This window comes from Pieris napi, chromosome 8 (assembly GCF_905475465.1).
Source record: "Pieris napi chromosome 8, ilPieNapi1.2, whole genome shotgun sequence".
NCBI lineage: Eukaryota > Metazoa > Arthropoda > Insecta > Lepidoptera > Pieridae > Pieris > Pieris napi.
In genome coordinates, this window is record NC_062241.1 from 7,823,720 (window position 1) to 7,837,111 (window position 13,392).

Sequence of the window (13,392 nt, forward strand, 5' to 3'; positions counted from 1 at the left end):
GTTTTTTTTGTCTCCTGAAAAGTAGGGGTATTGCTTATACGCCCCTCTGGCTTGAAGGCCACGATATTAAATTTGTACGGTTTATGTACATATGTATAATAATATTTTGTATACGTTTTACATGTTTTAGTTGCAAATAATACGCGTGAATGCGCCACCTGTTTGGTTTATCAAAATCAAGTATAATAGTTAAGCGCCATCTATTATGCATTTAAATAACACTGTACTCTATGCCCAGCAATACGACCGAAACACAATAAATATATTTTGGTTTATGGTATTTTCAGTAACCAATAGAATTAAAGATATATACAGATTGACGTTAACGTTTTAATTTTGAAAACTCAAACTTTGAAAACGAATTTTGGAGGCGTGTCGTGAATGTAATTGTTTATAACGTTTATCTATAAAGTGGTATTTTTGTTGATTTACGGTTTAATTCATATATTTAACCTTAGAAGTGGTACTTTAATATACAGTGATAAGTGTTCTCTGTTAAAAATGACTGTAAAGAGGGAGGATATTGAAAAACATTTGTAAGTTTGATATTTGTGGAAACCTAATATATTTTTACTTTCTCTACCAACTATATCTTTGAAAATGTTACTATAAATACATTAAACTTATTCCCTATTCAATAATTAAAGCAATATTATAGTGCATGTCTTATGGTTGCTTCTTTTTATATTTTGTATGTTTGTTTTAGTGATGAAACGATTGAAAAAATAACCAAAGACCTTCGCCACCTTATGAGTAGATTATGGGAGAATTGGTCGCACTTGGGCGTTGATGAGAAAACCAAATTTGCTAATATCGTCAAGTTACACCAAATCGAACATGATTTTCACAATGAAGTAATGACAGAGACAACATTGAAAATGAAATGGCTACAAGAACAAATTGAAAGTAAGGTGACTCTTATTTAGTTATAACAGTTAAGATTATATTGTTAAAAGAATATTTTTTATCATAAAATTAAAATAAAATAGTTTGTAATACCTGTACAAGTTATTGATATCAGTATGTATAATATTTAGACTAAGTTGTCTTGATAGTTTGGTATATTTTCTGTAGATCTGAACCCTGTCCCTAATTAAGTATTTGCTAGCTTACATTTTATGATGTGAAGTTGATGACTATTATAATGTATGCTTCAATATTTCTTTATGTAGGTTTAAAGGAAGAAACTGAAGAATTAAGCAGAAGTCTGTCAATAAACATAGAGTTGCAGTCAATGACAGAAGATACCCTGCTTTATCAGTACAAGAAAGATTTAGAAGATCAAATAGCTGGTTATAGAGAGCAAGTGAAGCAACGCACAATCAAAATGGAAAGATTGTTGGAGTGGCAACAGGACCTGAGTGAGAAACTTGGTGTAACTATGCAACAACTTCAAGAAATACCTCTGCCATCAGAGGAGGAGTTAGATCAGCTAAAACATAACTTAGAGGTGCTGCAGGCCGAGAGGGATAGAAGGGTAGAAAGCTTCCTCTACACACAGGTTGAGATAAAGAACATTATGGGTAAGTGTAAGAGCTATATTGAATAAATGTTAAATTTATGTTCTGAAACTAATTTAAGTAAAGAGATTGCTTCCTACATCTATTGATTTTTAATAGAATTGTGTTTTTGTTTGAGTGACATATGACATAGTCTATAATGCTTAGGTATGCCTACCTATATAATTTACATATTGGTACTCATTGCTTACACTAAGTTAGCCACAAGTCTAAGTAAAAGTCTGGATGACCTTTTTTCAAATATGCTATATGTACAAGAAATCTATAAATCAGGAAAACTGGTTCTTCTTAAATTACAGAAAAGTTGCAAATGAAACCACAAAGCAAATTTGAGCAGATGGTTGTATCATCCCTGTCAGTTGACTTCAAAGTAACAGATATGAATATGGATAGGCTCGCTAAACTTCAACAAGATTTGCAAGAGAAATATGAACAAACTAACAATAGGGTGAGAATATTTTGCAAACCCTAATATTGGATTGTATTGAATACTTAAACAAAAGTATGTTTTATTGGTTGCTACTATTCAGTTTATGGCAACAACATTTATTATTAAGAAACATGTTTTTATTGTCAGTGTATCAACAAATTACATTTTTTAAATCATCAATTTTGTAGGTATTGGAGCTACGTGAACGTTTAGCAAGGTTATGGGAATGCCTAGAGGAAGACCAAATTTACAGAGACAACTTTCTTCAAGCCCACCCTGGCTGCAGCCCTCCCACTGAGGCAGCCCTTAAGGAAGAATTGAAACGTTGTGAAGTGATCAAACGGCAGAAGATTTCTGTAAGTTGTTATTGTTTAGTGCATGTAAGTGAGTCAGTACACACATAAATTACAAATAGTATGACTAGTATAGTGTAACTTCATACACATAGACAATTATTTTTGGCTACATTATTTGCATATTTGAGATCACTCCAAGCTTGTGTCCAGTGATAAGCAGTGTTGCTGGTGATAGTAACTTAAGAGAGTTGAGCGTATTTTCAGTTACATTCATTACCCTTTATTTTGAGTCTAAGAAAATTCTGGTTTCCTCTATATGTTGTTACTTCTTCACAAGCAAGTAACCAAATAAGATCTTTCATTAACTTAATGAATAAATTTACTTATTTCTGTAAAAAATTAATCATTGTTATAAAAGATATAATAATACAGGTATTTGTGGCCAATATCCGCACGAAGATAAAGCTAATGTGGGACAACCTGATGTATTCTCGCGAACAGAGGGATGAGTTCCAACATTACCATGTGGACCACTACACTGAGGATATACTGGCACTACATGAGATGTACCTCGAGAAGATTACCAAGTTCTATGAAGAACATCGGTATGTATCTTTTATCTCTTTGTATTCTTGTGAATTTGTTTCTTTTATGTTTTTCGGTAAGAGATTTTCATCTCCTCCTACACCAGCAGTAGTCTTTAAATTGTTAAACTAGTAATAATGTCTTTAATAAGAAAATTAATATACATATTTATTTTTTATATTAACTCAGCATGTTTCGAGAATCCTGTAAAGTATAGAGAACTTCTAAATTAGTGACTGATGTGTGAACTTAATTTGAATAGAAGTACAGTTTTCTTTTTAAGTCTAAATGCATTTTCCGTATACTAAAGCTTTAGCGGTATTTGGGACTCGATCCAAACACACCCACCTCCGAGACCCTAGAACCTCAAGACCTATTTGTATCTATTATATAATGTAATGTTATAAAATTTATTCTAGTTGTAAGTTTGTTACATTCCAGGAAATAATGTACACTGGATATGTAGCACTATACATTTTTGTGAATTTTTTTTTTTTTAAATTTAATAAAATTTATTCAAATCCAGTAAGCCCTTATTACGAAAGAATGAGATAAATCGTAACCTAACTTGAGGTTTTACTGCGTTACAGGGATATATATGAGTTAGTGGCGACCCGTAAGGGACTGTGGCAGAAGATGACGGAGCTGGAGGCCCGGGCCTCCGCCCCTGGCCGCTTTAACAACCGCGGAGGGCAGCTGCTTAAGGAAGAACGGGAGAGGAAGGCCATTGCTAGCAGTGTAAGTGATATTTAAAGAGACATAAAAGAGTTGCTTAAAATTTAAAAAAAAATTAAGAAGATTGCAAATATACAATACGCATAACTGCCACGCCCGTTCTCTTTCTGCACATTTATTAATAACACAAATATTTTTTATACGAGCAAAACGTTTTTTTTTTAAATTGGTATTGTTTAATAACTGAGAGTACGAAAAGTGTATATTGCTTTTTATTCGCTCGCTAGGAACAATAGTAGGACATATATTTTAATATTTCCAGCTGCCAAATGTGGAGGCTCAAATTCGGGAGAAAGTCCTGAAGTACGAAGAAGAGACGGGTGTGACCTTTACCATTGATGGGAAGCCTCTGCTGGTGCTAATGAAAGATGACTGGGAGAATAGAAAGGCGGTGAGTGGAGACATTAATATTATACATATTTTGGATTATTTAAGTTCTTATTTTGTTTTTAAAAAAAACTTTCTGTAATTATATTTTACGGTTTTTTTTTTGTATTTTCTAAATTTAATTATTATAGAAAAAAGTATCTGAAATGGTGTAAGGTTTATAATTTAGCAATGAATTATTTTTGTAACCACTTTTTACATAATTATTTAAAGTGGATAGAGATTTTCACTTTGATTAATTATGTGGTACTCCCATTTCGATAAATTTATCAATCTTCTAATAAAGCAAATTAAATTACAAATCTACCGTCCTTAACAGGAGCGTCAGAACAAAATGTCAGCCCGTAAGCAAGCTTTGACGCCAACCACGCCCAGTTTCCGGTCTATGGCTACTTCGCCCCTCGGAAAACGTAACCGTACAGCAGCAGGACTAGCGCATACCGCCGATAGAAACAGGTAAGAGAAAAGATAGAATACAAGAAGCCTAAACATTTCTATTCCTAAAAAGCAGTAACGATTGACAAAGCCTCCTTTTAAAATTAAGTTTTCAAAATCGAATCTGGGTCAGAATGCTCCATTAAATAAATCTTTAAGGAGTTATAATTCAATCCATAACGCTGAAATTGCTGGTGGTATTGGATCGCAGTGAGGGGGTCGTGAATTCCCCCAAATAGATATTTTTTCAAACTCCTCATCAATTCTCAAAAAGTTAGCGGCTCAATTGATTAGTCATTAGGATTTTATCAGGGATATTCAATGAATTTTGTAATGTTTTTATTTTATTTTATCTTGACTTAATTATTTTTTAGTGTTTGAGTTAGAATGTTGTATGCGCCTATAATTGGGGCAGCACTGGCTTGAGTTTGTGTTACATGCATGTATCAGTGTCTACTTTGTTGGTGCAATAAATAAATAAATAAAACAGTGATCACGGATTTGTTTAATTAACACTGTTAAATTACAATTTTTAAATAAGTAATAAAATTGCGTCATATTTCCTTATATTCTGCCTTATGCCGTATAGTGGCATAATTTACAAACATAAGTACAATGTAGATAAGCGATCTTGGTAAGGGGTGTGTTATGCGATACGGCCATAGCAGATGTTGCATTGTTTCCCATAAGGGAGCGTTCAAGTATTACGTCACGCAATTTTTAGAGTATATTGAGCCCCCCCCCCCATGTAACGCGCCGTAACGTTTTTTTTTACCCAATAATAAAACGTTTCGTGACCCCCTAGTGACTCATTAGTTACTATTATGTGGTGTAAGTCAAAAAAATAAGTGAAAAAAATATTAACAATAACGCGTAATTTAATCCCCGCCCCGCATCGTAACGTTTTACAAAGGACCCACCCCTCCCAAAATTCGTTATGTAATACTTGAACGCTCCCCTCTCCATTTAACGAAAATATTCTATAACGCCATATAAGTCACAGTCCCTTCAGTATCGTTATATAGAGTTCACACTGTATTTGTATATTATCTTTAAATCATAAAGACGAATTTATTGGATTATTAATGTAATCTATAAAGAACTTGACTCGTCGTTTTAATTACTTTATAGATTACATTTCTTTCTCCCGCTGACCCCGCTTATAGCCTTTAAAGAGTTATAATTATATAATACAGTTTATTTATATAAAATACTAGCAGACCGGCCAAGCGTTGCTGTGGAAAAGGTTTTTGTTATATTACATAGTAGCAAACTATTCAAGGGAAACGGTAGGAGAACACCAGTCATGGGGACCACCATGCTTTTTTGGTGGCAATGCCATTAAATTGTAGCTTATGTGAAACGTTGGTACTTTCAAGTTTCAACACAGCGCCATCTGTTAGAATTGTGACTTTGATAGTCATAATAAACAAATATTTTGCAATAAAATAATATTGCGGTGTGCAAATTTGATTGATATCGGTTCGGTAGTTTAGGAGTCCATAGCGGACAAACAACGTGACACGTAATTTATATATATTAAGATTTAAATATAAATAACAGGCCACCGACGAAACGCCAGCTGGTGACGGGCAGTGCTACAAAAGCCACCTCCATATCAACAGCGAATCGCTCCGTGCTTAAGAGATCCGCCATTACTTCTATCAAAAGGTGAGTATTTAATGTAATTTACCCAAAATATTTGCAAATATCGCGGTCAAAACCTTTTTTTTTTCTTTACAGTGCTCGTTTGTGAAACGAATGAAGTGTAATGTTGTGACAGGCGAGGTATATCATTACATAAAAAGTAAATTAAGAACTGTTACATCATTGCCTGTAAAAGTAATTATAGCCCTCGGTAATTATATATTTATGTAACAATTGATTACGTTTGTACAGTATGAGTTGATTGCTTGTAGTAGACTTTAAAAAACTAACTATATTGTAGATTTAATTATTTTATTTATTGTAGACAAATTTGAATAGAAAACTGGTTGTTAATTAATTATTTTTTTCATATTTTGTCTTGCTTTTCTAGATTGTCACCTTATATAATATCGAACGTAATGCGGAATAAACAAACGAGATTGGAGGAACCTTATAAAATCTCAAAGTAGAATTTTGTTGATCTTTAACACATGTCAAATATTGTTTTTATACTTTTTTGCGGTCCTTACGTTACTTTAACATTTCTGACTAATCACATGAAACAAAACGACTTTCGTTTCCCTTTTTTACACGCTTTATATTAGCTTCACCTGTATGTATGTATGTATGTGACCGACTCCTTCGGACTCGATTTTGACCCACTTTTAACGGACAGATTTAATTCAAACCTGTATTTGCGCACCTGTCAAAGATCGATGACAATGCAATAATCCGAAAAAAAAAAACTAATTTAACTAAAAAATAAATGTTAGTTTAAAAAAACACGCTTTTAAAGCACATCAAACTAAAAAGTGAAAAATAATTCCTAATTTAGGCTGAAAATGGTACTATGAACAAAAAATACTGGTATTATTGTGAAAAAGCGTGGGGCGCTCTGTGCCATATTTTTCGTCTATCGAGCAATCCACCAACCCATTATTTATTTCTTACTCAATTTTATATTATTAAAACTGAATAAACTAAACCAAAGCCAACAAATAAACAAACTAGAAATTATAAGTTTTTTTTATAACATAATTCTGAATATGTTACTAATTCTTTCAGACGCATGAGCGGTCGTTTGGCTGCTCGCGACGAAGGCAAGTCTGAAGCGAAGCGAAAGTTGGACTACCTCGAGCCACACACCAAGAACACAAAGATCATTGTAAATGGCAGCATTCTTAAGCACAAGCGTACTGTAGGTGCATTCTATTATTTGTCTCTAGCTCTGTTTTCATATAATTCGCGTAAACGTCAGAAAGAACTTCAACTTTTTTTCAAAACCTTTAACTAAAAAAAAAAAAAAAAACTAAATAAGCCCTTAAAATGCGAGAGACAGTACAAAGTACGACACCTTTGCGTCTTTATTGTTGATTCGTTTAAATTTTAATACTAATAAGTTATAAATTTAAATAACAATTCATTCGTTTTTGTTAAAAAAAGTGCGGGCGTACATATGCCAGAAGTGAAACTTCTTTTGTAAACTAATTTGTCTTAAAGTCTTGTTTATATTTATACACATCTAAAACATTAGATTTCCGAGACTTAGAGGAAGGGATAAAGGAAGATATGTTAGGAATTTAACTGTCATTAAAATATTAGGTGTCGAAAATTACTACAAATTATAAATTTATTTTTTAAGTTTATTTCTTCGATAGTAAAAACATGTGGCATTTTAATTTACAATTCGTCATTTGAGATTTCAATAAATTATTTTGCATATAATATAAAATTCTAATATTTCATAAATTCTCTTTATGAAATTTTAATTTAAAAAATATAATTTCTATAAGGTAATTCGTCCTTCTCACTCTCTCTCAATTGGTCTCAATCGCTCTCTCCCTTTTCGACAAAAACGATGCACATCTTCGTGACGTTCCGTAAAAATTGTACCCCCATGCGCCTAAAGGAGTTTCACTTAAAAAATAATTTAAAATTACACTTAGCGGTCTAAGTTTAAGGTACATAAACAACCTAAAGATTTGTGTCGCACATTTATATTATCCATCAAACTAATTCAAAATTTTCATACGGTTTAATTTTCTAAATAATATACGTATATGGTTCAGAGCTTGAGACCCTTCAATAATTATATATTTATATAGATTTTAGAATTATTTTAGTAGTAGTATTAGTCGAAATTTAGTAGTTAATGTAGAATTGTTCGAAGCTTCGCTTCTGTATGCATTAGACTTGTTCATTACAAATAGTTTCACTAGCTATCGAATTTAGGGTGTTCAGGATATTTAAGGTTTATTACTTTTACAAAGTGTATACTCCTGTTGCCGTCAATGGGCCATGGGATGAACACATTGTGGTCTGTTTTATTGATTTTGTTTTTACATTCAAGTTAGTGATCAGCTTTCTGAATTTTATACTTAGTATGTTTCTTTTTCACGGGGTTATCTAGAAACGCACGTGTATTTACGCCAACATATTATAAAGAGGAAAATTTTTGCATGGTATAAGCTCAAAAACTACCTGACAGATTACAAAAATTCTTTCACTATTAGGGAGCGTTAAGTATTACGTAACGCAATTTTTTAAAGATTTTAGAAGCTCCCTCCCCCTCATGTAACGCACTGTAACGTTTCAAAAGACCCCCCTCCCCCCAAATTGCGTTACGTAATACTTGAACGCTCCCTTAGAACGCACCATTATCCTTAAGTTACATAGGCTATATTTATTTCCAAAACATTAAAAATATGAAGCTGTATGAAGCCGGGATGAGATGCTAGTATTACTTAGTATCTGTTAACAAATAAAATGTTATTAATAATATCTGTCAAACCATTTTCTTTATGACAATTTGGACAGTGCTCAAACTATATGAGACTTTGACATGATTACTTAGGCCCGCTAAAAAGATGTTTTTTTGCAGTCACTCAGTCGCCGACGTTCTAACCGTCAATCGGTGAATGTCACTCAAACTACATCTGGAGATGAACAACCGCTGGCAGAGTCAACTATGCTCACGACTTACACGGACTTTAGGGTAAGAAATGATAATTACGTGAAAAAGCGTGTTTATATTTTATCTCGTACAAAATTTTCTGGCAATGGGTTGCGATTTGAATCAATAATCATTATTTTGTTATCAAATCTACATGCCAAAACGATCAAAGTTCGTTTTCTAACACGATTAGTTGTTTTTTAATTATAAGTTTATATCTTAATAGATTCTTAAATCTAACTAATATCTTTGTTGCATTTATAATATTTTTATAGGCAAGTAGATGTTTTCAGCCGTTTGTCACACCTCGTTGATTTTTGGCTAAGACATTTTTCACAAAATATTATAAAGTGATGCGTAGTTCAATGAATGTTAATTGTGACTGTATCATTTTGGATTTTTCTGAATTAATATTTTTTCTTTAAAGACAATTCACACCAATTGACCTAGTCCCATGCTAAGCTGGTGAAGCTTGTGTAAGGTACTAGGCATCGGATATACATACATATTATAGATAGACATATAAATACATATTTGAACACCCAAGACCTAAGCACAACACCAAATGCTCATCACATCGATGTTCGTCTCAGCCGGGGATCGAACCCATAAATTCGCAGTCAGGGGTATTAACCACTAGACCAATAAGTCGTCAATTACTTCTATCTTTATCGCTATATATTTACACATTTATATAGGATATGTGCGGTGATGATAGGTTATTAGTGATACCAAGGGACAGAACCAGTCTGTTGCACAGATCCCCGTTATCAAAGACGTTGCGCCTTCTAAATGCTGTCTCCGACACTATCGACATGTTTATATGTTCGCAGAGTGAATTCACACCAGCTATATTGTGTATATTATGTGTTTAATATGGTATATGTACTTCATCATATTTTATTTAATGTTTCTCGACATTATCGGATTGGCATAGTCTAAGGATAACGTATGTATTTCTGTAATAAATAAATAAATTTCTCTTTAGGACGGCATCCATCTAAAACAAATCAGTCGAAGTTCAGTGGCACACAACGCACAACACAACGTTGATAATATCGTTTCCATCAAAGTTGAGACGCCCAAGACTGCACTCAGAAATGCGGCCCAAACTCCAAGAGGGAAGGAAAATACCCCAAACCCCTCGAATTTACTCGTTACACCCAACCGCCTAACGCGCTCCGCCACTAAGTTGAATCTCGATGGGTTCGCTACACCCCGTACACCTCTTAGTTCAAAGAACAATGTTGTTAAGAATATGCAATTGAAGACGACACCGAATAGTGTTGGACGGTCCAAGTCACAAACACATCTGGTCAGAGTGAAGAACCTGCCGCCCCTTATTTAATCCACTATGGCCTTAGGTATGTTCTTAATATTTTCACCCAAAATGGGATTCCTGAAAATTTTAGCTTATTTATTTTAAATAATAATTGTAAAGCTTTGAAAGTTGGTCCGGCAATTTTTATAAAACATTTTATTGTTTGTGTCTAATATTATTGAAAGGCTTTTCAGAAGTTATTTTAGAAATTTTAATTAGTATATTTAGGGTCTGTTTCACAATGTACGGATAAGTTCTACATAAGTTCCAAATTAGCTATTTATTAGTTATTGGTAGGATAAACACTATTGTTGCGTTTCACGACTGTCAGATAGCGCTATTCGTCACATAAAGTCCATCTTAAGTTATGAGTCCGATGAATGTCAAATAGCACAATTTATCTTACAAATAATTTATGTGTTGCATAGCTATTTGGTACTTTATCCATACATTGTGAAACAGACCCTTAGACTGAAACACAAATTTGGGCTGCTTTAAAAATATTGGTATTCTCCTTCGGAGTTGCTAAACTTTTTTTTCTTTTAACAATCCTAAATTACTTGTATATTGATTTTTTATGAGATTTATTGTATCTTTAACATCCAAAATTATTTAAAAATAAAATGCTAGAGTTTTAAATTGTTAATAATTTCCATAGGAGTAGTGGTAAATAAATAAAGCGAGTGAGGTTCTTCAATCCGATCGATGATGTTTTCTTAGATGGTTGTAAGTTGGTTGTATATATTTGATGAATTTAAAGAACCCCCGTTATTGAAAAGCTTTACAGCGTGGCTACTATGTAAAATCTATAATCGATAGCGATAAATCTAACCAATAATTGGTCAAATATTCACGGTATAACAAATAATAATAGTGATAAAACCTTATTTCATGTAGTTTCAATACATGTAGCGCTAGAAGTTACAGGGTAAGCATGCAGCATATTTAAGAGTATGGAAATAACATAAATTAGTTTTCAGCAACGGGGGATTTTTAAATTTGGTTTAAGTTAATCTCGTAAAAGATTTTTGTCATTTTCATGTATGAGAAATGTTCGCATTCAAAATGGTCAATTAATAAATAGTCCATAGATTATTCTCAATTTCGACAATATTTGACAGTTACGCAAACAATTGATTGTGTTTGGTGACCATAGATTAAAAAATCGGGGAATTTTTAAAGATGAATCTGGATATGATGGATGTCTCCATATTACAAATATAGGTAGGTATTCATTTAATAGTCTTTAATCTGTTTATTATTTGTACCTATAACTTTGATTACTATACTCGTACGTTAAGTTTTTTTATAAACGCCCATCGACTTTTGAGATTTTTATTTTAATAATGTTTTTACTTTTAAGTTTTTTGACATTTAAATGTAGTTTTCGTAATAGATTGTGTGATTTTTTCTCTTTACACACTTTGATAGCAGCTTCAGTACTTAAAGGCCGATTTACATTATCTTAGTGTTTAGGAGAGTATTTTAGTACAAGTTGAAAGGCCAGTTCTTTAGTAGAGTATCATTACAGCGCCACAATGAACGCGCAACGACGTCGGCAAATACGCTCTATTCTACGCAAAATACTAACTATAATTATGGAAAAAATAGAAGACGAGATTTTATTCGAAATAAATAAACTAAAAATAAATAATAAATAAAATAGCTTCTTTTAGGGCAGTGTATGCCGAATGCCTAGCCTGTTTGTTTTTGTATAAATTGTTTTTAACGTTCCACAAACATTTGTGAACAACATATTCAGACACAAATCTGATAGTTGTATCTTCCGACCATTTAGCCATCTTTAAAAATCAAAAAACACGCACGCGTTTCACGTCACTTATGCACTCTCCTAAAGATTTTACTAAATTACGTGTTTACACACAACGAGGGAAAAACTCGGGGGAGTGCGCGGGCGCGGGAGGGGTATCACTTGAAACAAAAATAAAAAGCGATTCTATTTTGATTCAACTTGAAAGTCAAGTAGAACCGTACTAAAGCAAGTAGCGTTTACATGTTTCAACTAAAGTACTATCCTAAAGCACTCTCCTAACCACTAAGATAATGTAAATCGGCCATAAAGCTAAGAGTATTAAACGTTTCCAGTGTATGCTTGTTTATTTTTTAATTTCGTTATTGGCATCGGCATAGTTGGCAAGATTTTTGATCGCATTCAAATCACATTTTTTACTGCTTTTATTGTCCTCTAGAATATGGAGAAGCAAATAAAATAATCGCGTATGAAATCTTGCCAATTAATCTGCGGGTACTATACTATTCCTAAGGAAAGTTTGGAAGTAAATATATTTGATTTTAAAATTTATATGGTAAAATATCGAGTTCGTCCACAAATTTTAGCCTCATATTTAAGTTGCACCTGGAGTTTTTAGGATTAAACTTTAGTTTTATCAATGGCATTCTATGTCCTCTTTACAATACGTATCTATTTATTATGTTTTATCCTTATATTATCTTTATTTCTTAAGTGCTTCAAACGTTAGTCGCCATTAATGTATTTTTCAAGTTCCGTGTAAATAAATTATTTGTAATATAATATAAATGTTTGTTTTATTCCAATTCCACTTAGTTTTTAGTCGTCACCGGAAAAAAAATATTCAGTTCTAAACTAAAAGAAATCGTTTCCATATCGAATATATACGTACCGACGAAAAAATTAAAAATATAATTTGTTTCCATGCCCAACGTTCTTGAATCTAGTCGATTGAAAGACGGAAGTCAAAATATAAGAAAATTTCGAATCAAAATAATATTTGCGAAGTCGCAGCCTCATAGATTTGAAAGGGTAGTTTATAGTAAAAATGTCGATATTTTTTGATTTCAATATTGGCCCAAAGGGAAGAAGGCTAAGAAGGGCTGTACAAGAGGATAAATATGAAATTGAAGCTTTGCTAAAAGAAAACGAGTCGGAGAAATTGTTTGGTGAGCTTGATGTCGGGACTTTGATGTAAGTATAATAATAACACTACGTCTCAAAATATAACAAACAAAGATAAAGGGCGTAGATAGGCGGTCTTAGATCTTTACATATACCTAATATAAATATTAGAAATATAGCTTCTTCT

General features: G+C 32.7%; 1 protein-coding gene across 2 annotated transcripts; it reads left to right on the top strand.

The window, feature by feature from the left end:
• Positions 1-328: 328 nt before the first annotated feature.
• LOC125051904 (protein regulator of cytokinesis 1-like) lies at positions 329-10,609 on the top strand. 2 transcript variants are annotated; one of them, XM_047652528.1, is made up of 13 exons: positions 329-536; positions 707-906; positions 1,173-1,523; positions 1,820-1,968; positions 2,139-2,306; positions 2,679-2,851; positions 3,422-3,569; positions 3,829-3,957; positions 4,273-4,409; positions 5,952-6,059; positions 7,101-7,200; positions 8,917-9,030; positions 9,977-10,609. In XM_047652528.1, the coding sequence occupies exons 1-13, from the start codon at positions 502-504 to the stop codon at positions 10,334-10,336; spliced, it is 2,172 nt and encodes a 723-aa protein (XP_047508484.1). In that variant the 5' UTR covers positions 329-501; the 3' UTR covers positions 10,337-10,609. The 2 variants fall into 2 exon arrangements, with proteins under 2 accessions (XP_047508484.1, XP_047508483.1); XM_047652527.1 differs by having other exon boundaries at positions 331-536; positions 7,101-7,233.
• The last annotated feature ends 2,783 nt before the right edge of the window (positions 10,610-13,392 follow it).